General features: G+C 42.8%; 1 protein-coding gene across 5 annotated transcripts in view; it reads right to left on the bottom strand.

Annotated features, from left to right (window-relative positions):
* The window catches only part of LOC140394943 (PWWP domain-containing DNA repair factor 3B-like), an 82,041-nt gene that overhangs the window by 10,575 nt on the left and 45,045 nt on the right, over positions 1-26,421 (bottom strand). For 4 of the 5 annotated variants that reach the window (XM_072482154.1, XM_072482153.1, XM_072482156.1 and 1 more), the window contains exons 3-10: positions 25,122-25,210; positions 23,847-23,917; positions 20,778-22,031; positions 11,316-11,435; positions 7,237-7,307; positions 5,209-5,294; positions 3,422-3,482; positions 1,511-1,586 (exon numbers count right to left, since the gene is read on the bottom strand). In XM_072482154.1, coding sequence (XP_072338255.1) covers positions 1,511-1,586; positions 3,422-3,482; positions 5,209-5,294; positions 7,237-7,307; positions 11,316-11,435; positions 20,778-22,031; positions 23,847-23,917; positions 25,122-25,210 — 1,828 coding nt within the window. The remainder of the gene's footprint in view (positions 1-1,510; positions 1,587-3,421; positions 3,483-5,208; positions 5,295-7,236; positions 7,308-11,315; positions 11,436-20,777; positions 22,032-23,846; positions 23,918-25,121; positions 25,211-26,421) is intronic. The other variant, XM_072482155.1, reaches the window with a different exon arrangement.

Here is a 26,421-nt window from a genome sequence, read left to right on the forward strand (position 1 = left end):
AACCCAACAGTGAGAAAGGCTGGCTGTAAAGCCTTATGTGCACTTTTCAGAAACATTCAACTCAATAGGACTATTACAAGTCTTTTTCAAACATATGATTTGATCCAGATGGTAATTGCTGCAGAAACTAAATCCCAAAGGGAAACTTTGCCTACAAATCACACACATTCATTTTGTACTTTTTATATTAAAATTTTTATTTTATTTTTTAATTTCGAGTGCCCAATTCATTTTTTCCAAGGGGCAATTTATCAAGGCCAATCCATCTCCCTTGCACATCTTTGGTTGTGGGGGCGAAACCCATGCAAACACAGGGAGAATGTGCAAACTCCACAGGGACAGTGACCCAGAGCCAGGATCGAATCTGGGGCCTCGCGCTGTGAGGCAGCAGTGCTAACCCACTGCGCCACCGTGCTGCCCGTCGTTTTGTATTTTGATGAAGAATAGATATGTTCACTGAAATCAGAAGTCCCAGATTTCAGTAACACTGCTGGGAATTTAAACATTACATTAAAATATTTATTAAAAATAAACTTAAACGCAAGAGTGCATTTCCACAGTTAAAATTAGTCTTGCAGAACACTTCTCCAAAAAGATTTCCTATCCGGTTAGATACTTAAATAAACAACCCTTTAGACAACAATTCCTTTCAAGATTTTTTAACTCGTAATATTACTGGATTAAAAAAAAAGGCAAACCTGCTGTTGCAGTAGGAAACTTATATTGCAGAACTTCTCATACTCACACCCACTCTGTTGTGGAAATTCAAGAAATTTCAAAGGACCAGACCACCTTTATTTGCAGTCACATGACTTTTCTGGCTTAACCGAGTGGCTGATTTAGTTTTGCCTCTTCATAGCTCTTTTCCCAGCACAGTACAGCACCCAAGGTCATCTCACATGGCCACCCACAAACACAGCTCCTAACCTCTCCCAAAGTTTTTGCTCTTGCATCTTAATTTCTGCGTTTTTAGCATTCCTTTGAAATTTCTTTTAAAAAAAAAAAAAAAATTGGAGTACCCAATTATTTTTTTCCGGTTAAAGGGCAATTTAGCGTGGCCAATCCACCTACTCTGCACATCTTTGGGCTGTGGGACGAGACCCAAGCAGACATGGGGAGAATGTGCCTTCCTTTGAAATTTAACTTCCTCACAATATAAAGATCTTTTATTTTCTTATTGCCCCAGCTTTAGGGGTTAAAAATTGTAATAACCTTGCTTTATTTATCACCATCTTCAAGTTATAAACCCTTTTCATCCCCATGAAATTTAACTGAAGAGCAAACATTGTTTATCGCCCAAAGCAAATTTCTCCTTTGATCTACGTACAGAAAATTCAACGTGGCCAAATTTGCTTCAAATACATGCCTTTCACATCTAGACTGATGTCTTTGAACTTGTAGACACTCAATCCCCAGGTTAATTAAATTCTGTTCATGCGCAAACAGACACATATAGACCTCTCATAGAATAACTCAATAAACCCCAAAAAGATTAAAAATAATTATTTACCTCGCCTGATTCGATAGTCATCAATTAGAGCCACGCACCAATCTATTGAAGTCTTATAAATGTGCCGTGCTGCAGCCTGTAATAAGAGTCAGCAGTTACAAACAATTTCCAAATGTTAAGATGAAAGATTGATAAATCAATTCTAATAAGAGTAAATGGTTGTTTAATTGATTAAAACGGCACATTACTAGCCTGCATTATGACATTTTGCTGTCACATTTTACAGGAGTTAAGATGCAAGCTTTATAACTTCAAATAAGATAATAGAATCATAACTTAAGAGGCAGTTGGGCCCTTCATACATTAGGGTTATCTACATTACTCCTGTTTCCACGCTCTTTTTTCTATGACTGAAGGTGCATGGAGGTAACATTTTCATCCCTGATTTAGTCTATTACTTTCTAAACAACATACCTTAAATGCTCCTCGACAGATTTCAACGCAACGTGGTACATAGAAAGGGTGAGGACCGAGATGGAACGGATAGCTTTTGGCGATGATGCTGATCTGGATTCTAGAATTTATCTTCTAAGCATCACTTAATTCACCAAAAGTAACTGTTTTTAAAAAAACAGTGGGGTGTTTTATTTAGAAGGTTGTTGATTGCGTTAGAAGTTGTGGATTGTCTCATCTGTTGTGGTGAATTTGTCACAGTTATCCAAGTGTGAGCAGAGTTTACAGAGCTGGTTGGTGGATAAGGATTGGTATGAAATGAAAGCTCTTCATGAAATTATAGTTTTTTTTCAGCTGTGGTTACAAAGCATCAATCAGTAAGGGAAGGGGCTCAAGGAAAAGCTACACAATTGCAATAATGTTAATGTGCTTGGAGTGCCCTCTTCACTTGCATTTGTAACTGACTGATCTTCAGTAGCTATTCACATTCTAATAGCCCTTTGCTTGAAAAAATGATTCCAACTTTCGCCTGATGATTTATGGCCAAGTGTCACATTTAATGTTCCATATAAATCATAATTCTTTTCTTTTTTGTGCATGGGACTGCATGGTGGCACATGGGTTAGCACTGCCCCCTCACCGCCAGGGACCTGGTTCAATTCCAGCCTTGGGCAACTGTGTGGAGTTTGCAGTTTCTACCAATTTTTGCTCTGGGTGCTCCGGTTTCCTCCCACAGTCTAAAGATGTGCAGGTTAGGTGGATCGGCCCTCCTGAAATCGCCCCGTGTGTCCAGAATGTGCAGGTTAGGTGTGCTTACGGGGATAGGGCGGGGGGAGTGGACCTAGGTAGGGTGCTCTTTCGGAGGGTCAGTGCAGACTCGATGGGCTGAAATGGCTTCCTTATGCACTGTAGGAATTCTATGGTTCCAATAACTCAACAATCATATCTCAAGTCACAATGCAACAAAAACACATGATTGCTGCACAATTATTTTTCATTTAGGAGCATAGAAAATATGTGGAGGTGGCCATTTGGCCCTTTAAGTCTGCTCCGCCGCCATTCAATATCATGGCTGATCCTCCATTTCATGGCTATAAATTGTATCCGTTGAGCCAATCTCCTGAAGCTGAGAAATTATGCTGGGATACGACTTCATGAGCAGAGGCCATTTTCATGAAAACTTAAAGCAAGCTTTAAAGTCCAAACTGTAGTGATCTCACAACTGAACACAATTCTTATGCTAAAACACCTGCACCTTCTAGCGTAGTTACAGACCAGTGATCAAAAGCAAGACTACTGGCTACTTCTCTCCTCTCCCCCAGCAGATGAACAATGAACTATATTTGCAGCTGCTGCCTGAATAAAATACCAGCTATTACAGCACAGATCAGCCATCAAACCAGAGACTATGATCTGTGGCCATTAATTTATCCATTATAGGGGCAGCTTTAAAGAGTTTAAATTTCTTGCTTTATTCAAAACCCTGCAGTTTAAATGGAGTGAGATTTGTAAACTTACTGTTAACTGATGCCGGTTTTCACAATCAAATGGTTTCAGGGTCCTCACAGACACAGTAAAGCTGTAGCATTCAAAAATATTGATTGGTACAGTTAATTGTATTAAAACATCAATGCTGGTAAGTATGTTCGGTTTAAAAGGAATATGTTAAAATATTAATGAATCAGACTTCAGCAGGGTTTTCAAAAAACAATGCAATCATTCATGATAATTCACACAGGATCTCTTTGAAGTGGGAAGTAATAATAGAGTTAAACTTGGGCATTATTAATACTATTCAAATATTTTGGAACGGCATATACCAACATATATATGGAGTTTGATTCAAATATATGTAAGCAAAAGGCAAGCAACAATACAGTCTTCACAATGACACCATCAAAAGGTGATAGGGTTATAATAATAATCTTTATTATCACAAGCAGGCTTACATTAACACTGCCATTAAGTTACTGTGAAAATCCCCTAGTCGCCACACACCAGCGCCTGTTCGGGTACACTGAGGGAGAATTCAGAATGTCCAATTCACCTAACAAGTACGTCTTTCGGGACTTGTGGGAGGAAACCGGAGCACCCGGAGGAAATCCACGCAGACGCTGGAAGAATGTGCAGACTCCTCACAAGACAGTGACCCAAGCCGGGAATCGAACCTGGGTCCCTGGCGCTGTGAAGCAGCAGTGCTAGCCACTGTGCCGCCCAGCTGGTCAGGTTAGGCCCAGCTGTGATAACGTGCACACAACCTCTACTTTGAGACAGACATTGGAAGATGCCCTATGTCAATGGAACAAAATGATAGCCAAAATCAGAATGCCCAGAAAACAGGAGTTGATGGTGGTAAGAAATTAGCGAGGTTTGGATTTGTCACTTGTACCAAGGTACAGTGAAACGTATTGTTTTGTGTGCAGTCCATACAGATCGTTCCATACATGAAAAACACAGGACATCAGATAAATAAATAGACACTGGGTGAAGCCTACGGAGTGTAGTACTACTCAGTAGAGAAAATGCATGGAGAAATCAGTTCAGTACATAAGAGAGTCATTCAGGAGACTGGTAACAGCAGGGAAGGAGCTGTTTTGGAAACGGTTAGTGCACGCTCCGAGACTTTTGTACCTCCTGCCGATGGAAGAGGCTGGAAGAAAGAATAACCCGGGTGGGAGAGGTCTTTGATTACGCTACCTGCTTTCCCCAGGCAGCGGGAGGTGAGACAGTCAATGGATGGGAGGCGGGTTTGTGTGATGGACTGGGCTGTGTTCACAACTCTCTCTAGTTTCTTAAGGTCATGGGCTGAGCAGTTGCCATACCAGGCTGTGATGCAGCCAGATAGGGTGCACCTGCAAAAATTGGCAAGACATGCTGAATTTCCTTAGTTGCCTGAGTAAGTATATGCGCCGTTGTGCTTATTGGTCGCAGCATCGACGTGGGTGGACCTGGGCAGATTGTTGGTGATGTCCACATCTAGGAAATTGAAGCTGTCAACGATCTCCACCTAGGCACCATTGATGTAGACAGGGGTGTGTACAATACTTTGCTTCCTGAATTCAATGACCAGCTCATTAGTTTTGCTGACGTTGAGGAAGAGATTGTTGTTGTGACATCAGAAATAAAGAGAGAAACACAAATGCTACACCTTTCAGTGGATTGGATTGGATGTAATGTTCGATTCCACAATACAAGGCTGAGGAAAATAGTGTGGTATATAGTTTATAAAGAAAAACACGCTATTGAAGCAAACTACATCCAGTGAGGCTATTCAATGACAATTTATTGAAAGATATCTCACTTACCCTTTTTTATTTTTTTCTGCATCTATTATGTGTTCATCAACAAACAATATGCTGGCCTTTTTCAACCTGGATTTTACATTCCTTACCTGTTGAAAGAAGGGTTTCATGCTTATAGTGGATAAATCCAAACTTTACTGGCAACTTAAAAGCTGGCTGTATCTGAATCTGAAGCAATGAAATAACGTGACACAATGAACATACAGCAACTTACAGAAGCAGCTAATCCTTTCACAAATTGTGCCAGCTGTGGCTTGGTGAGTAGCATCTTTGCCCGAATTGGAATCACAGTATCCCTACAGTGTAGAATCATAGAATTTACAGTGTAGAAGGCGGCCATCAGGCCCACCGAGTCTGCACCGACCCTCTGAAAGGGCTCTCCACCACCCAAGTTCACTTCCCTGCCCTATCCCAATAACCCTTTAACCTAATACACATCTTTTTTGAACACTTTAGGGACAATTTAGCCAATCCATCTAACTTGCACATCTTTGGACAGTGGGAGGAAACCAGAGCATCCGGAGGAAGCCCATGCAGTCACCAAGGCTGGAATTGAACCCAGGTCCTTGGCACTGTGAGGCTGCAGTGCTAGCCCTTGTGCCACCCTGCCGCCCATTTGTAGGTTCGAATTCCACTCCGTGACCCGAGCACAATAATTAAACCTGACATCCCAGCGCATTCATTTGGGAAAGCTGAAAGAGGTGCCATCTTTCAGTTGAGACGTAAACCAAAGTCGAGTCCGCCCTCTCAGGTACACAAAATATCCTGCTGTGTTATGCCTTCCTCATCCAACATCACCGAAATATTGTCTGGTTATCATATAGTTATTTGTAGAAACTTGCCATGTGCAGACTGGCTGCCATGCATCCCACATGACTGTACTTAAGTACTGAAATTGGCTGTGAAGTGATTTGGGTTGTTAAGGCATCACATAATTCCAAATGTTCCATTTTTTAAAATGCCAGTGCAAAAAGTATTTCAAACTTAAGTTTACAAAATTTAATTAAATAGTAATTTGGTGATACAGAATCTGAGTATTGCTGGAAAAAATCCATGCTGTCGAATCTTTTTGCCTTGCACTCATCAGGTCAGATTCACAAGAGTACCAATTAAAAAGGAAACAACAATTCATACTGCATGAAAAGAATGCGGAGTGGTTGGCAAGTAGACTCTAAAATTGGTAGAGGCATTGCCATTGCGAATGCACAGAGATCAGTTAAGCTTTTGCTTAAATTCAAGCCAGACTGGTAGTCTGATAGGTAAAGACATTGCCATGGGGAATGGCTACCCGCCCCCCCCCCCCCCCCCAAGTTTTTGTTTAGTTAAAGATGTACAATGCATGGACATGCTCCTTCTGCGTGCAAAAGGCAGGGCCATGAGCGGGAGTACATGCAGCTTCTAGCTCACACGAGTGAAAGCTCGGTCCTTTACAGACAGACAGATTTAAGGTGAGAAGGGAAGAGATACAAAAGAGTCCAGAGGGGCAATTTTTTCCACACAAGAGGGCGGTGAGTGTCTGGATCGAGCTGCCAGAGGCGGGTACATTTTTGTCTTTTAAAAATCATTAAGCAGTTATATGGGCAAGATGGCTATAGAGGGATATGGGCCAAATGCGGGAAATTGGGACTAGCTTAGTGGTAAAAACTGGGCGGCATGGACAAGTTGGGCTGAAGGGCCTGTTTCCATGCTGCAAACTATGACTATGAGAAGGAACTTGTCCACACATTGCAACTTTTTGCCAAAAGCATGGGGGACAGCTACTCCCCATGGAAATGCCTGGCCTCTAGGCGACCTGTCTGGTTTGAATTTGAACTAAAGTTTGGCATTAAGTGTTCCCTATTGCACTCCTCCACAAATCAAGCCTACTTGCCAACAAATCAGCATTTTCTTCTCATGCAGTATAAATTGCGGTTCCCCTCATAACAGTTATTCTGTTCTGATGAGTGCAAGATGAAAAGCTTCCACTATACGTCTTTTTCCCAGCAAAATATGATTAATATATCTTGTACTTTTAGTCCATTTCTCCCTTACCACTGCTGGCCAATGTGGGTATTTCTGGAATTTACACCATACCAGCATTCCTTCGGCTACTGACCATTGCTCTGCAAAACAAATAGACAAAATAGCAATTTATTGTTTCTCAAATTAGCAATTATTCATTTTGCAATACATCAAAAACACTTGCAAATTTATTAATCTTCTATTAATTTTATAAAAGCAACGCATTTCTATGCATGTTTGGCTTTTCTTCAAAATCTCAAGACTGCATAGGTTACAACTGCCAAATTCAGACAATGATCAGAATAGTGTTAAAACATGTGGTTCAGAGGCCTACTGCATGGGGACCTCCCTCCGGGCCCTCGCCATGGCAGCACTCCCATCCCCACCCAAAAACACTCCAGCAGCCCGGTGGTGATAGCCACTCTCTAGTCCTGGAACCAACTATGGCAGCAATTTGGCCTGACCAAAATGTCAGACAAAGCTCCCATCTGCAACAACCATAGGTTCACACCAGCACTGACTGACGCCATGTTCAAAAGGTGGGGACAGGACAGAGGGACACTGACTGTCAGGGACCTATACACGGACAGCAGGACCGCAACACTGGACGAACTGTCAGAGAAATTCCAGCCAGCCAGGGGGAACGAGCTAAGGTACCTGCAACTCAGAAATGTCCTACGAAAGGAGACAAGGACGTACCCACACCCACCACGACAGACATTACTGGAAGAGTTACTGGACGCAAGCATACTAGAGAAAGGAAACTGTAGCGACATGCATGACCGACTGGTAGAAAGGGCCGACACCGTACTGGACGCAACAAGAAAGAAATGGGAGGACCACCTGGGGATTGAAATACGATGGGGACTCTGGAGCGAAGCACTGCAGTGTCAACTGCACCTCCACGTGCGCAAGGCTCAGCCTGACGCAACTAAAAGTTATATAAAGAGCCCACTTAACAAGAACCCTTATGAGTAGGTTGTTCCCGGAAGTGGAGGATAGATGTGAACGGTGCCAAGGAGGCCCGGCCAACCACGCCCTCATGTTCTGGTCTTGCCCCAGGCTTGCGGGGTACTGGACAGCCTTCTTCGAGGCAATGTTCAAAGTGCTGGGGATGAAGGTGGAGCCATGCCCGAAAGTGGTGGTCTTCGGGGTTTCACCCAGCCAGGTCTATTCCTGGGGAGGAGGGCAGACGCCCTTGCCTTTGCCTCCCTGATCGCCCGCCGCAGAATCCTGTTCAGCTGGCGGTCAGCAGCACCTCCCAAAGCTGCAGACAGGCTGGCCGACCTCTCGGAATCTCTCCAAATGGAGAAAATCAAATTCGCCATCCGAGGGTCAGACGAGGGCTTCCACAGAACGTGGGGACCATTCACCCAATTGTTCCGAAACCCGTTTGTGGCCAACGAACAGGCAGAAGAATAGCCAGGTCGCCAAAAATCAGGGGAAAGTAGCCAAAGCATGAGGGAGAGATAGACCGGGAGAGGGGGGGGAGACGACAACAGATAAACGTAAGAGGAAAGAAAGGCGAACCACAGGAGCGGGGGGGGGGGGGGGGGGGGGGGGGGGGAGGAGAGAGAAAGAGAAGAGGGAAGAGACAGGGAACAATAGAGGAGAACCAGGTAGATGGGAGGGGGCAGGGAAACAATAACAAACTTGGCATCTACAGGAACAGAGAACAAGGAGAATACAGGCGAAAGATGGGAGGAACGGCTGAAGCGGAGGTGACCACGAGACGACAACGGCAGGGAAATCCATCCGGGAGAAGCAAGTGACAACACCAACACCAGACCCATTCGAGTACTGCCCTCTGTAATTGTTTGTCCGGCACCCAAATGCATATGTACGCCCCCAGCCTCCACCCCCCCCCCCTCCCCCGCCCCCCTCACCCCCACAAACAGAAGCCTACTTGTGTTATAAATAATTTTGCCAATTGTACAGAGCTGCTGCTGTTGAGCTGGTGCATAATACCTTACCCAGTTACGTTATTTGATTTTTAATTTCTTTTTTATTATTACTTTTTGCCCCTGTTTTTTGTGATATGTTTTTATATATCATATTCTGTGTACATAACGGCAAATATACTTCGTTCAAAAACCCAATAAAAAACATTTATTAAAAAAAAGATTCATGTGGCTTAACTCCACCATCAGAAGAATGGCAGAACAGAAATGCTGCACATTTTCTAATTCTTGGAATCAATCGGAAGAATGTTAGCTATATGGAGAATAACTCAAAGATAGTCTTTTCTCAATACTGGTGGGCAACCTACATCTCGACTCCGCCAAGCCTGTGTGCCATCTACAAGACACAAGTCAAGATGCGTGATGGAAAATATTCTCCATTTGCCTGGATGAGTGCAGCTCCAACACACTCAAGAAGCTCAACACCATCCAGGATAAAGCAGGCCATTTGATTGGCACCCTATCCACAACCCTCATTTTTCACTTCCTCCCGCTCCAATGCACAGCAACTGCAGTGTTTATTATATACTAGATGCACTGCAGCACTTCATCAAGGACCCTTTGACGCACCTTCCAAACCTGTGACCTCTACCACCTAGAAGGAAATGGGCAGATGCACAGGAGCACCATCACCTGCAAATTCCCCTCCATGCCACCCACTATTCTGACTTGGAACTATATCATTCCTTCACTGTTGCTGGATCAAAGTGCTGGAACTTCCTTGCAACACGGTGGGTATATCACCACCACATGGACAGCAACAATTCAAGGTGGCTCATCACTGTCTTAAGGGCAACGAAGGATGGGCAACACATGCTGGCCGTGCCAATGACACCCATATCCCACAAAATATTTTTTTCCCCTAAAGTAGTTGATTTTCTAAACTTGATTTCCTTTACCTCCTGCCTTTGACGATATCCTAAAATACCTTTCCAGATTATCTAGAGTGTGCAAGATTAAGAAGGGAAGCCGGCTGTATTGAGTGAGCCTAAAAGCTTTGCATGTCAACTTTTCCACAGATTGCTATGAACAAGAGGAACAAATGGGAAACAACCAACTCATTAGCCCCTTTATACAGTGCCGGTGTAGGATGTGTCCCAAAAACATGAAGATAGACTAATCCATTAAAAATCTAGGCATCAATAGGAAAAACATACCCATGGGCACAGAAGGTGGTCAATAATCTGGTTAATGTCTAATGTCATTTCATTCTACCAATCTATGGACATTTAAAGAAACTGTATGAGATACTTCAGAGATGCAAATTTTGCATTTTCAATGGAAAACATTGGCCATTTTCTTGTGCTCCCAATCAGAGGCCAGTACGACGCAGGTACGGTGAAAAAGATGTCACAGGTTTCTGACTAAAACATCACTCCTTAGATTACATTAACTAAGCTTGTATCCTCGGGAGTACAGTATCTGATTAGGGTGATCTGATTTGAAGTTTTGAAAGGAACTGATAAGATAGATAGAGAGAAACATTTTCCACTAAAATGAGGGCCATAATCTCAAAATCAGAACAAGGCCATTCAGACATTAGGAGCATTTCTTCACTCAAAGGGTAAAATTCTCCTGCAAAAAGCAGATGCCGCCTCAGTTAATAATTTTAAATCTTTGATCGTGATTTTTTAAACTGGCCAAGGATATTAAGGAATATGCAAGGAGGTGAACAGATGGAGTTACAACAGAAAAGCTACTGTACACCCAGAATGGGTGAATGCAGGCTGAATGGCCTACTTCTGATCCTGCACTCCAGGAATCTAACAAACATTACAGCTTTATAACAGTGAAGTCTCTACCATTTGTTTTAAAAAAGCAGGGACTGATAAAAAGGGGTAATTTCTACAGTCCTGGCAGCCTTAGTTTACATTTCAAAGCCACTTCTTGTAGCTTTCAACCAAATGGGGAGGACATCAAACAGTAATAAGTTTGAACAGTTTATTATTGGCAATTGACAGTATCAACGTCACACTGCATTCCTATTGTAAAAACGCTTTAACTATATAGCTCAGTGCTGTTCGAACAGCATTACACTGCAATATGATTTTTACCACCAGTTTTTAGAACATGGTAAGGTGACAATACAAAGGAAGAGCCTTTATTTTCATGAAAGCACACCAGAGAGCTGGAGAATAGGTACCTCACCTTGGTGCAACAGTATACTTGGAAGGTTTTCATCTTCATCATCATTCTCTTCATCCACCTCTTCACCCTCATCTTCCGTGGGTTTGTTTGTTGAAAGGGAGTCTACGGAACTGAACTCTACTGAAAAAGAGGAGGATTGCAATCCTGCATAAGTTCAGATATTTGCACCTTTATAGACAGCATTGGTAACGGATTAGAGTTTCATGAGAAAAGGTCTTAGGCCATCATGCCAATTCTCTTCTTTGACCTTCATACAATCTACCCGTGATGGATATTAGTTTTATCTAGTTAGTCTCCTGAAGGGACGTTCTGTATCTGAGCAAAACTGGTGAATCTGGAGCTGGCACAGAGAGCTCGGGGGAGTGATGTGGGAAACTGCAGATGCTGAATTCTTGTTTGGTTTGCATGGGAAATAAACAAGCAGAGGAAAAGACAAACGTGATATGAAATCTTGGATGATTTCTGAACAGCGCTGACAACCCAATTTTAATTCACTTGCAAAATGAGCAGACCGGAACTGGCTTTTCTAAACAACTGCACTGTAAATGCAGATTAAACAACTGCACTGCAATTATTAATACAGAGTAATCAGGACTATTAATTTAGACTGGTAAGCAAGCCTAGGATAGGAGGAGACCTGCATGGATCCTGGCGAGTGGAGAGAGTGGAGCTGTTAATTTATAAAAACTTATAAATTGGGGCCCTTGATGTGGAGATGCCGGCGTTGGACTGGGGGTGGGCACAGCAAGAAGTCTTACAACACCGGGTTAAAGTCCAAAAGCTAGTGATTAAAAAAAAACATTGGACTTTAACCTGGTGTTGTAAGACTTCATACTATAAATTGGGGCGAGGAGACCTGATAATGGGAGCCACATAGGTTGGAAGTTGGGAAATAGCAACATGGACATAGATATGAGGTTCTGCAAGCTGCAATCCATCTAGATTTTACAGTATAAATATTTCAGATTAATGTTAACAGGGAAAATTAATGCAATTAGAAGCAATGGCAGAAAAGGTCAGATGGGACGTGAATCAGAATATTTCAGCACAAGACCAGCTATTAAACTCAAAATGTTTTCTTTTACATTAGCTCCTTGCCTACTAATTCCAGCCCATTGATATTTCATTCTTTTATTGCCCGAGGGAACATTTATGGTACAAATTTAGTTTCTGACCCAAGCAGTTTCAGCTTAATATCAAAATTTGGAAACTAGAGCAGTTTTACAATAAGCGCTATTGCAGATGAAAAATTCTGAGTTATCAAGGAAGCAAATTCAGAAATTGATTCTTGTTCACATGTATCTGTCTCATTCCCAAGTACTGTTGGTCACAAGTCCACATAGATGGGGAATAAAAAAATATTCTATGCACTTTGCAGGAGAATTTTAGTATCAACTGGCATCAAGAATATGCACATCTATATAAGAATATACACATTACTGGTACATGCAGAACTGCATCAATTTAGGTCCCTATAACTGGTTACTTAATTGTATTTAATCACAGGCAATACAGAAAAGCTAACTTGTCAAAGGTTAACCAGTTGTGTTGCTGCCTCCACCTGAAACATCAAACGTTTATTGAAACAGCTGGATCTAATAGGGTTGGTAATAAGCTGGCAAGACATAGGAAATACCAGAGCCACAAAATTCTGCTCCAGTAGTAGCTCCCTCATAACGCATCTCTCCCCCTATTGTGTCCAAAACAAAATTAAAAGTGTCTCATTCAGAAATGCATTTCCCCTAGAAGTAATAACGTAAGAACTGGAAAACAGGCCTTTCAATCCAGTCAGTGTTGACATTTACCCCACTACTAGCCACCCTGCTACTATAATCGCTTCAACCATCTATTCAATCTTTTCTTGAATATTAGTATACTTTGTTTCAATCACCAACCCTGAAAGAAATAAAAATTTGTTAACTGCAGGTATGGCATATTTATTTAAATCTGACAAGACCATGTGTAGTTGTACCATTCAGTAGAAGATGAAAACAGAAGTTGCCAATACTTTTTAAGTAACATTTTTTAGTGTAATGGCAACAATTAGCTTCCACTTGTTTTGGAGCACATCAAGAAAGTTATGAATCCTCCATCGAGGAAAACGAGAGTCTACTTTGCTCAAGAGCTTCAGTTGTGGAGAATAAAGATATAGAACATAGAACATTACAGCGCAGTACAGGCCCTTCGGCCCTCGATGTTGCGCCGACTGTGAAACTACTCTAAAGCCCATCTACACTATTCCCTTATAGTCCAGGATGGTATGTTGCCTCCCTGGTGCCAGGGTCCAGGATGTCTCCGAACGGGTAGAGGGCATCCTGAAGGGGGAGGGCAAACAGGCAGAGGTCGTTGTACATATTGGTACAAACGACATAGGCAGGAAGGGGCATGAGGTCCTGCAGCAGGAGTTCAGGGAGCTAGGCAGAAAGTTAAAAGACAGGACCTCTAGGGTTGTAATCTCAGGATTACTCCCTGTGCCACGTGCCAGTGAGGCTAGAAATAGGAATATAGAGCAGCTAAACACGTGGCTAAACAGCTGGTGTAGGAGGGAGGGTTTCCGTTATCTGGACCACTGGGAGCTCTTCCGGGACAGGTGTGACCTATATAAGGACGGGTTGCATCTAAACTGGAGAGGCATAAATATCCTGGCCACGAGGTTTGCTAGTGTCACACGGGAGGGTTTAAACTAGTATGGCAGGGGGGTGGGCACGGGAGCAATAGGTCAGAAGGTGAGAGCATTGAGGGAGAACTAGGGAATAGGGACAGTGTGGCTCTGAGGCAGAGCAGACAGGGAGAAGTTGCTGAACACAGCGGGTCTGGTGGCCTGAAGTGCATATGTTTTAATGCAAGAAGTATTACGGGGAAGGCAGATGAACTTAGAGCTTGGATTAGTACTTGGAACTATGATGTTGTTGCCGTTACAGAGACCTGGTTGAGGGAAGGGCAGGATTGGCAGCTAAATGTTCCAGGATTCAGATGTTTCAGGCGGGAGGGAGATGTAAAAGGGGTGGCGGAGTTGCGCTACTGGTTAGGAAGAATATCACAGCTGTACTACGGGAGGACACCTCAGAGGGCAGTGAGGTTATATGGGTAGAGATCAGGAATAAGAAGGGTGCAGTCACAATGTTGGGGGTTTACTACAGGCCTCCCAACAGCCAGCGGGAGATAGAGGAGCAGATAGGTAGACAGATTTGGGAAAAGAGTAAAAACAACAGGGTTGTGGTGATGGGAGACTTCAACTTCCCCAATATTGACTGGGACTCACTTAGTGCCAGGGGCTTAGACGGGGCAGAGTTTGTAAGGAGCATCCAGGAGGGCTTCTTCAAACAATATGTAGACAGTCCAACTAGGGAACGGGCGGTACTGGACCTGGTATTGGGGAATGAGCCCGGCCAGGTGGTAGAAGTTTCAGTAGGGGAGCATTTCGGGAACAGTGACCACAATTCAGTAAGTTTTAAAGTGCTGGTGGACAAGGATAAGAGTGGTCCAAGGGTGAATGTGCTAAATTGGGGGAAGGCTAATTAGAACAATATTAGGCGGGAACTGAAGAACCTAGATTGGGGGCGGATGTTTGAGGGCAAATCAACATCTGACATGTGGGAGGCTTTCAAGTGTCAGTTGAAAGGAATTCAGGACCGGCATGTTCCCGTGAGGAAGAAGGATAAATACGGCAATTTTCAGGAACCTTGGATAACGAGAGCTATTGTAGGCCTCGTCAAAAAGAAAAAGGAGGCATTTGTCAGGGCTAAAAGGCTGGGAACAGACAAAGCCTGCGTGGAATATAAGGAAAGTAGAAAGGAACTTAAGCAAGGAGTCAGGAGGGCTAGAAGGGGTCACGAAAAGTCATTGGCAAAAAGGGTCAAGGACAATCCCAAGGCTTTTTACACGAACATAAAATCAAGAGGGTAGCCAGGGAAAGGGTTGGTCCACTGAAGGATAGGCAAGGGAATCTATGTGTGGAGCCAGAGGAAATGGGCGAGGTACTAAATGAATACTTTACATCATTATTCACCAAAGAGAAGGAATTGGTAGATGTTGAGTCTGGAGAAGGGTGTGTAGATAGCCTGGGTCACATTGAGATCCAAAAAGACGAGGTGTTGGGCGTCTTAAAAAATATTAAGGTAGATAAGTCCCCAGGGCCTGATGGGATCTACCCCAGAATACTGAAGGAGGCTGGAGAGGAAATTACTGGGGCCTTGACAGAAATCTTTCGATCCTTACTGTCTTCAGGTGATGTCCCGGAGGACTGGAGAATAGCTAAATGTTGTTCCTCTGTTTAAGAAGGGTAGCAAGGATAATCCAGGGAACTACAGGCCGGTGAGCCTTACTTCAGTGGTAGGGAAATTACTGGAGAGAATTCTTCGAGACAGGATCTACTCCCATTTGGAAGCAAATGGACGTATTAGTGAGAGGCAGCATGGTTTTGTGAAGGGGAGATTGTGTCTCACTAACTTGATAGAGTTTTTCGAGGAGGTCACAAAGATGATTGATGCAGGTAGGGCAGTGGATGTTGTCTATATGGACTTCAGTAAGGCCTTTGACAAGGTCCTTCATGGTAGACTAGTACAAAAGGTGAAGTCACACAGGATCAGGGGTGAGCTGGCAAGTTGGATACAGAACTGGCTAGGTCATCGAAGGCAGAGAGTAGCAATGGAAGGATGCTTTTCTAATTGGAGGGCTGTGACCAGTGGTGTTCCGCAGGGATCAGTGCTGGGACTGTTGCTGTTTGTAGTATATATAAATGATTTGGAGGAAAATGTAACTGGTCTGATTAGTAAGTTTGCAGGCGACACAAAGGTTGGTGGAATTGCGGATAGCGATGAGGACTGTCAGAGGATACAGCAGGATTTAGATTGTTTGGAGACTTGGGCGGAGAGATGGCAGATGGGAGTTTAATCCGGACAAATGTGAGGTAATGCATTTTGGAAGGTCTAATGCAGGTAGGGAATATACAGTGAATGGTAGAACCCTCAAGAGTATTGAAAGTCAGAGAGATCCAGGTGTACAGGTCCACAGGTCACTGAAAGGGGCAACACAGGTGGAGAAGCTAGTCAAGAAGGCATACGGCATGCTTGCCTTCATTGGCCGGGGAATTGAGTATAAGAATTGGCAAGTCATGTTGCAGCTGTATAGAACCTTTGTTAGGCCACACGGAGTATAGTGTTCAATTCTGGTCGCCACACTACCAGAAGGATGTGGAGGCTTTAGAGAGGGTGCAGAAGAGATTTACCAGAATGTTGCCTGGGATGGAGGGCATTAGCTATGAGGAGCGGTTGAATAAACTCGGTTTGTTCTCACTGGAATGACGGAGGTTGAGGGGCGACCTGATCGAGGTCTACAAAATTATGAGGGGCATAGACAGAGTGGATAGTCAGAGGCTTTTCCCCAGGGTAGAGGGGTCAATTACTAGGGGGCATAGGTTTACGGTGCGAGGGGCAAGGTTTAGAGGAGACGTACGAGGCAAGTTTTTTTTACACAGAGGGTAGTGGGTGCCTGGAACTCGCTACCGGAGGTGGTGGTGGAAGCAGGGACGATAGTGACATTTAAGGGGCATCTTGACAAATACATGAATAGGATGGGAATAGGATGGGAACAGAGGGATACGGACCCAGGAAGTGCAGAAGATTGTAGTTTAGTCGGGCAGGTAGGGAATATGGGGTTGGAGGGCCGAAGGGCCTGTTCCTGTGACATAGAACATAGAACAATACAGCGCAGTACAGGCCCTTCGGCCCACGATGTTGCACCGAAACAAAAGCCATCTAACCTACACTATGCCATTATCATCCATATGTTTATCCAATAAACTTTTAAATGCCCTCAATGTTGGCGAGTTCACTACTGTAGCAGGTAGGGCATTCCACGGCCTCACTACTCTTTGCGTAAAGAACCTACCTCTGACCTCTGTCCTATATCTATTACCCCTCAGTTTAAAGTTATGTCCCCTCGTGCCAGCCATATCCATCCGCGGGAGAAGGCTCTCACTGTCCACCCTATCCAACCCCCTGATCATTTTGTATGCCTCTATTAAGTCTCCTCTTAACCTTCTTCTCTCCAACGAAAACAACCTCAAGTCCATCAGCCTTTCCTCATAAGATTTTCCCTCCATACCAGGCAACATCCTGGTAAATCTCCTTTGCACCCGCTCCAAAGCCTCCACGTCCTTCCTATAATGCGGTGACCAGAACTGTACGCAATACTCCAAATGCGGCCGTACCAAGAGTTCTGTACAGCTGCAACATGACCTCCCGACTCCGGAACTCAATCCCTCTACCAATAAAGGCCAACACTCCATAGGCCTTCTTCACAACCCTATCAACCTGGGTGGCAACTTTCAGGGATCTATGTACATGGACACCTAGATCCCTCTGCTCATCCACACTTTCAAGAACTTTACCATTAGCCAAATATTCCGCATTCCTGTTATTCCTTCCAAAGTGAATCACCTCACACTTCTCTACATTAAACTCCATTTGCCACCTCTCAGCCCAGCTCTGCAGCTTATCTATATCCTTCTGTAACCTGCTACATCCTTCCACACTATCGACAACACCACCGACTTTAGTATCGTCTGCAAATTTACTCACCCACCCTTCTGCGCCTTCCTCTAGGTCATTGATAAAAATGACAAACAGCAACGGCCCCAGAACAGATCCTTGTGGTACTCCACTTGTGACTGTACTCCATTCTGAACATTTCCCATCAACCACCACCCTCTGTCTTCTTTCAGCTCGCCAATTTCTGATCCACATCTCTAAATCACCCTCAATCCCCAGCCTCCGTATTTTTTGCAATAGCCTACCGTGGGGAACCTTATCAAACGCTTTGCTGAAATCCATATACACCACATCAACATTTCTTTGTTCTTTGTCCATATGTCTATCCAATGACCATTTGAATGCCCTTAGTGTTGGCGAGTCCACTACTGTTGCAGGCAGGGCATTCAACGCCCTTACTACGCTCTGAGTAAAGAACCTACCTCTGACATCTGTCCTATATCTATCTCCCCTCAATTTAAAGCTTTGTCCCCTCATGCTAGACACCACCATCTGAGGAAAAAGGCTTTCACTGTCCACCCCATCTAATCCTCTGATCATCTTGTATGCGTCAATTAAGTCACCTCTTAACCTTCTCTCTAACTAAAACAGCCTCAAGTCCCTCAGCCTTCCCTCAGAAGATCTTCCCTCCATACCAGGCAACATTCTGGTAAATCTCCGCTGCACCCTTTCCAATGCTTCCACATCCTTCCGTAAATGCGGCGACCAGAATTGCACGCAATACTCCAAATGCGAATAACTACTTTGTGCCAATATTCCAGCAAGATGTTGGAAATGTAGGCGCACTAGAGTAAAACACAAAAAATTATCTGAGGTAACTACAGAAGAAAAAATTAAATATTTAAAAAGCAGAACTCAGTGGGCAAGATAATGGAATGCATTCAAAACTATTGAAAGGACTCAGACAGAACATCCTGAAGGTTCAAACCACATTTTTCCAATTCTCAAATATGCAAGTTGTGCCAGGAACTAGAGACAAGTTATAATGTGTTTATGAAAAATCAGATAACGACAGACCAGTAATTTTACATCTACTATGGGCTCTTGCAATTCTTGACGAGAGTCAAAGTGGTGAACATCTGGGAGTTGCCTTGCATAACTGGGGGCTGCATGGATTTGTTAAAGGAAAGCCAAGTTTGCACTTACTGGACTTTTTTGATGAAGTAACTGTCCAGATTATACAAATGCATACAGTAGAAAAAGTGGATTTTCACAAGGCATTTGATAAAGTGGCTCACAGGAGTCTGGCTATGATAGAAAATCCAGACATATGATAGAAAAATAAATGCAGAAGCGTGGTTGATGGCAAGGAAACCAAAGGTTAATATTCATAGATGTTGTTTGGGTTGAAGAAAAGATGCAAATGATATAGCTTGGGCTCAGTGCTGGTGTTTCAAATTATTTTGATTTTGATTTAGGAAGCACAACAGTCAAATTTTGCAGGAGGTACAAGTGTAAAGGCCGTGATAAAGGGCAAGGAAGACTGCAAAAATACCTCTGGAGGACAAAAGACAGTGGAATAACAGGCAAGAAGTGGATGCTAGTGATGCAGTTTGGGAGGGAAACAAGAAATGGGAGCATAGAGTCAAAGGGGAGATGTAGAAGAGGAATACCTTGGATGAAAAAACCTAATTCTTTGAAGTGCAAGTAGATAAAGTCATTAAAAATAGACAATGTTTTGAGTCTTAGAAATAAGGGCATGGAGCACAAGGATCAAGAAAAACAAAATTTGTACATGACAACAATAAAATACAGTTACAGTACAGCAGTCATAACTTATCAAGATAAAGCCAGGATCGAGACACTCTACTTAAGAGAAAACTCTTGAGATCGTGAACTATTTCCAGAAGAGCAGAGGGCATCAGAGTATTTACTGAGATTTTCTTAAATTTTAATAGAGGAAATCTATTGCTGTTGTTTGGGAATAAGTGGCAAGGACTCATCAATTTAAGCCAATTGAGAGAGAATATGAAAACCGTCTTTACATACAAATGGCAAGAGCATGGAATGCTTTATCATAGGGAGTGGTCGTGTTTCGAATCATAACATATTTTAAAGGAAAGATTTATCAATATTTGAGACAAAGAATAAAGAAAAGTACAGCGCAGGAACAGGCCCTTCGGCCCTCCAAGCCTGCGCCGACCAGGCTGCCCGTCTAAACTACAATCTTCTACACTTCCTGGGTCCGTATCCCTCTATTCCCATCCTATTCATGTATTTGTCAAGATGCCCCTTAAACGTCACTATCGTCCCTGCTGCCACCACCTCCTCCGGCAGCGAGTTCCAGGCACCCACTACCGTGTGTAAAAAAAAAAAAAAAAAAAAAAAACTTGCCTCGTACATCTCCTCTAAACCTTGCCCCTCGCACCGTAAACCTATGCCCCCTAGTAATTGACCCCTCTATCCTGGGAAAAAGTCTCTGACTATCCACTCTGTCTATGCCCCTCAAAGGAATACTCAGGAGTGTGCAGGGCACTTGGTTTTGCATTGTTCTAGCAAAACACCAGCACACAAATAATAGATTGAGTAAAAAGAAATAGAAGTATTACCTGAAGTAGAAAAAAAAACTAACATCCAAAAGGTCACAAGCTCAAATCATTTTTAGCAGCTCAGTGCTGCCTAGAAATTCTCGGTAATATTCTCAGACTCCGACCTGAATAACTCCTTATGATAGACAAGCTTTATTGTCTATTGGGTATATATATAGGCCTTAAAAAAGCAATTTTAATATTCTTAAAATGCAGATCACCACAACGCCTAATGCAATTTTTTTCAGTTCAGAAAGTAAATCAGAGAGACATTTCCAATTCATACTCGTGTTCCTTTTAGAATATTCAAACAAGTTTTGATATTACTAATTGTAGTGCAAATATGGAAGTTATCCCTATAGAAAGAAAGAGATAATCCTTACCTATTTCATCAATTTCAAATAATGGTAATTCAAGATGAGTTTCTGGCTCTGCAGTGGATAAAGTTTGGATCTCTGAAGCTCCCTCATCCTTCCGAATTTTTGAAGGAGGGAATGCTTCTGGTTTATTTAGTGGGGTGTTGGTAGGACAAAATGTTTGAGGATTGTCTGAAATACTTCTTTTATGTCCGTTAGTAGAGCGCACTTGTTCATCTGGAGGCAACCTAACTACAGAACCTTTTACATGCCTTGGACTCCTGGTCTCCTCTAGACTACCTACATTTGGCTGGTTGGTTGATTTTACATCAATATCCAAATCAGCAGAAGTTGTATTGGTGTGAAGGCACTCCATAGGTTCTGTACACTTTCTCCCTTTTCTCCTTCTATGTTCTTCCACCATTTCACTTTGGCCTAAACCACCTTTCAGTTCTAACTGAACATTGCTCGGACTGCCTACAAATTGAGAGCACTCTCGTAACCCAATGTTGTCACTAGTCCTACATTTCAGAGTTGATTTTAAAAAGCTAGAAGGAGCGTCAGGTGGCCCAATGTCCTGAGATGGACAATTGGCTTGGTCAGAAGAATTGATAATTTCTTTGCAGGCAGATTTGCAAATAATCCTCGACCTCAGATGAATCTTTTTAACGTTTCCATTTTGATCTTTCCTCCCTGCAGAAATTGCAGAATCACACCTTTGGAATGGAGACCTTTCCACTTCTTGCAACCTCTCTTCACCCCGATAACCCTGTGCTTCAGCAGCTGTCTGTTTCACACGTCGCAATGAGTGTTCACACTGAGAGAGACTGTCATTTGGACTGTCTGCCTGGGGCTCAAGATTTTTCCTTGGTCTTCCCACTTTTCGTTTTTCTTCCTTGCCAGCAGGCTTTTTCGTTTTAGTTGAACTTTGGGTTAATGTGCATGTCCTGGATGGCTTTTTCCCTCGTTCAGCCTCTGGTGTTTTTTTGATACAAGATGCTATCCTGCTACTTTGTCGAGTGCACACAGTCTCTTGTCCTCGAAGCAAATAGAATCCATTTTGTTTCGGTGTACTTGTTGTTCCATTTGAATTGTGAACACAGGAGCTCTTTCTAAGCTTTTTTGAAGCTAAAGTTTGAGTCTTTGCCATTTCTGGTTCTTTCAAAGTCATTTGAGTGGTGCGGCAGTCGTGGCTTGTTAGAATATTCAGGGCAATTCGAAGTGCCTTCCTGTAAGTCAATTCTTCCACTGCTTCTTCATGAGTCGAGTCTTCCTTGTGTACTTTTTTTTTTAAAAAGGGAAATAAAAATTGATATAAATCAGAGCAGAGAAAATAACAATGCAAAATATTCTAAAAATTAATAACAAAGAACAAAGCGGGCTCAAGTTATTATGCTCATGATAAATTCTAAACTTGCCCCTGGACAACTCCACACATTATGTCCCTACATTAGGAATGCTGTCCCATTCATGCAGATGGATATAAATACATAGCTTTAGCGCTGTCATTTTTTTCATGTTGATCCTATAGAACCATCTCTTGGTCTGAGTTTGATGTGCAATTTGACATCTGGTTTTTTTAATATGAACCCATTCCTTTTTGGTCCACTCCCCAACAAAGAGGGGAAGAAACGAAGTAGGGAGAATTCAAAAGAACCCATGAGCAGTTGGAGCCTTCTTTAATCCCATCCCAGCTCACCATAGCCTTATCACTGTTTATTGCTGTGGGGAATAATAATAATAATTTTTATTAGTGTCACAAGTAGGCTTACATTAATACTAATGAAGTACTGTGAAAATCCCCTAGTTGCCACATCTCGGTGCCTATTCGGGTACACTGAGGGAGAATTCAGAATGCCCAATTCACTTAACAGCACGTCTTTGGGGACTTGTGGGAGGAAACTGGAGCGCCCGGAGGAAACCTACGCAGACACAAGGAGAACGTGCAGACTCCGCACAGACAGAGACCCAAGCCGGGAATTGAATCCAGGTCCCTGGCACAAAGAAGCAACAGTCTAACCGCTGTGCTTTGCGAATAACTAGTTCATGTTTGAAACCAAATTAATCCTTGTGGTGACATATGAAAAGCCATCAATTTCCTAGCCTAAACAGAGATACATACTGGAGGAAAGGCTTTTAAAGATCCAAAGAGTTCAAGAGGATACCTTTCAGCTCACAAAAGGCAAACTTTTTTCTGATTTTTTTGAGATGTGTTATTCAGCAAACTCTTGGTCATTTTATCGCCAGGGAGCAAATTTTCCAATTTGCAATGACGTTTATGCCACTGCGCGGGATTCAAGAATAGGGGTTTATTAATGTCTACTGTTAAGGGCAGCATGGTGGCGCGGAGGGTTAGCCCTGCTGCCTCACGGCGCCGAGGTCCCAGGTTCAATCCCGGCTCTGGGTCACTGTCTGTGTGGAGTTTGCACATTCTCCCCGTATTCGCGCGGGTTTCGCCCCCACAACCCAAGGATGCGCAGGCTAGGTGGATTGGCCACGCTAAATTGCCCCTTAATTGGACAAAAATGAATTGGGTACTCTAAATTTTAAAAAAATTAATGTCTACTGTCAAAAGACTAATGAAGCACTGTCATTACTGGTGGCTCAACCCAAATGCTGCCAAAACGGTATCACGTGTCTAAAAGTAAAATCGCCCTAATCTCAGATGACCACAAGCGGTTTTCCCCAGAAACCAGCTGCCCAGCCGAAGAGACACACACAGACAGACATGTGGCCCCCAAGGTGCCATGATCCTAGTCTAACATATCCTCTTTGCATTGCTGAAATATCTACTGTAAATACTTTATTGTAGCAATTCTGTTTGAACATGACTGCATCCCTTCAATTTTTGTGTTTTAGTTTTTTCTTGTTAAAGCTCACATGGGTGAGTAGTTGCAGCAGCTTAACACATCACTATACGAAAGAGGAGTTACAGTTCACTTAGCCGTAGAATACCTACACAAGTATTTGTTCCATTATTTCAGACCACTGGTGTGCAGCAATAATCAACCATATATTAACCGTGCTTAAAAATAATGCTTTTCCCATTGAGAAATGTAGCTCTGAAAGTTGCATGTTTCATTAACAAATACTCACTCAAACCAGAGCTGATATTTTCAGCTTGCTTTCGTTCAAATGGTCTTGTGTCTATGTGCTTAACTCTTAACCTAAAAAAAACAAGCAAAATGTGAGATTGTGCAGTAGCATGAAGTCGACAGTTTTGGAAAAGAACTGAAGGGCATTCAGCCCCCTCATGTCTGTGCCGCTATCCAATTAGACCTAGCTTCATGTGTATAGTGGTGGAAGTGTACACAGAATGTTAATCATTTGTCAATGTCGTCACTAGGATTTGATGGTAATGGTTGGAAGGTGAAATTTCATCAGTAGCACTATTTGAGGGGTGAAAAAAAACAAACAATCAGTCGTATGGTTATATATTTCAACCTACCAAAGTTGCATTTCATTTAGTAGCCACTACTTAACAATATTAGCAGTGGTGGAATAAGTTGAGGCAATGAATCATGGGAAGCACACAAAATTAACTGGTTTGCACAAAAAATTGCCTTTGTGATATACATTTAGAGTACCCAATTCTTTATTTTTTCCAATTAAGGATCAATTTAGCATGGCCAATTCACCTCCACTGCACATCTTTTTGGGTTGGGGGGTCAGACCCACGCAGATACGGGGTGAATGTGCAAACTCCACACGGACAGTGACCCGGGGCCGGGATCGAACCCGGGTTCTTGGCGCCACGAGGCAGCAGTGCTGACCACTGCCGCAGTGATGCCCTTCCTTTGTAATATTTACAATTCCACTAAATTAGCCTGGTAGCAATCCCAACTAGGTTCAACATTTCAGTTCTGTGTTCAGAAATCAATTGAGGGTCTAATCACCATAGTCACATTGCCCATTGGTGGCCATGCTCACTGAGGGAGCGTGCATTGGCATTCAATAAAAAACTGCCATATTGTGCACTAACCACCTTTGCACCACACAAAAGTTGATGTATTCTTTTACAGGTGTGTGCGATGTTCATTTATATATATTGTAACAGTAAACAGAAAATGCCAACAAATCCAGTCCAATTCTTTTGTGTAACCTCCTGAGGAAATCAGATTTTTGGATAACTTTTGCATAATGACCTCGTGTACGTCAGGCTAGGATCATTGGCTGAGAAGTGAGATCAGGTTGCCTCAGATATTGGAAGAAAATAAGGCTTGCAAACTGATAAAATGGATAGGACTATACACACACACAGACACACGTATAAATTGGATTTTCTAGAACATTGCAACAGAAATTAAGTAGCTTCGGTCTTTTTAAAATTTGTAATGGCAAGTTGAAATTTAAATGTGCTGCAATACTTACTGTTTATCCAAGCATATTAGTTGGACATCTAAACAATCTGAAACGGACTCAGATGTCTTAGTGAGATAAACGGCAGACTCCGACAGTATCTTTTTTCAAAAAAGGAAAGAAAGTTACAATGTGAGTGTTATTTTTCGAAGTGGATGACGCGGTCGAGACACATTTGCACATTTGTTAGTAATTTAGCCCCAAGGGGCAGCAACTTCTTGGTTTCTTTTACATAACAATCAGCAAGGTTTTTGTCAAGTCTAATGGTGAAAAGACAGTTTTTGTATCATGGATTTGATTTTTGGATCAATGTTCAGTAGGACAATTACAGAATTATGCCCTTGTACTCTTTCTGGAGAGAGCATTTAGTCACTTGTGGTAGTGGAGTGATGCGAAATCATCCATAAAGGAATTACATCAGAAATAACTGGTTACCATACCAAGTATAACATCTGGAATAGTTAATATTTAAATTTTCTTAATCCCTGAAACGCTTTGGGACAGAGGTTGCGAAACGTTGTATACAAATGTCTTCCATGTACCATAGAACTAGATGTGGTGGAATATAAACTGGCTTTTCATCTCCAGTATGTGCTCAAATTCAGAAAAAATATACAGATGGAAGCATCCTGTTTGATGCAGTAAGCATCATCTATGAAATTAGCTTGGGAGATCCCGACCTAGTTCTTACCCCAGAGTAAAATGATGTTAATTTAGTCCAGTACTAATTTTCAGACAGGGTTATGGGGATCTATTTTCTGCATTGAGAAAATAAGTCAAATGGTGTAACAAAAGGTGCTCTTGAGAGTTTAGGGCCAAAATTGTTGTTGGGCAGAGTAGGTTATTTTGCTCTGCATCTTAGTAGGAGGTGAGGGCAGCACGGTGGCGCAGTGGTTAGCACTGGGACTGCAGCGCTGAGGACCCGGGTTCGAATCCTGGCTCTGGGTCGAATCCTGGCTCTGGGTCACTGTCCGTGTGGAGTTTGCACATTCTCCCCTTGTAGGCGGGGTTTCACTCCCACAACCCAAAGATGTGCAGGTTAGGTGGATTGGCCAAGCTAAATTGTCCCTTAATTGGGAAAAAGAATAATTGGGTACTCTAAAATTTAAAAAAAAAAATCTTAGTAGGGGGTGATGGTGTAGTTTGTCACTGGACTGATAATTAATCCAGAGGCCCAGGATAATGCCCTGCGGATACAGGTTCAAATCTGGTCATGGCAGCTGGTGTAAAAACCCATCTGGTTCACTAATGCCCTTCTGGGAAGGAAATCTGTAATCCATCCTTACCTGGTCTGGCCTACATGTGACTCCAG

This window comes from Scyliorhinus torazame, chromosome 18 (assembly GCF_047496885.1).
Source record: "Scyliorhinus torazame isolate Kashiwa2021f chromosome 18, sScyTor2.1, whole genome shotgun sequence".
Classification (NCBI taxonomy): Eukaryota; Metazoa; Chordata; class Chondrichthyes; order Carcharhiniformes; family Scyliorhinidae; genus Scyliorhinus; species Scyliorhinus torazame.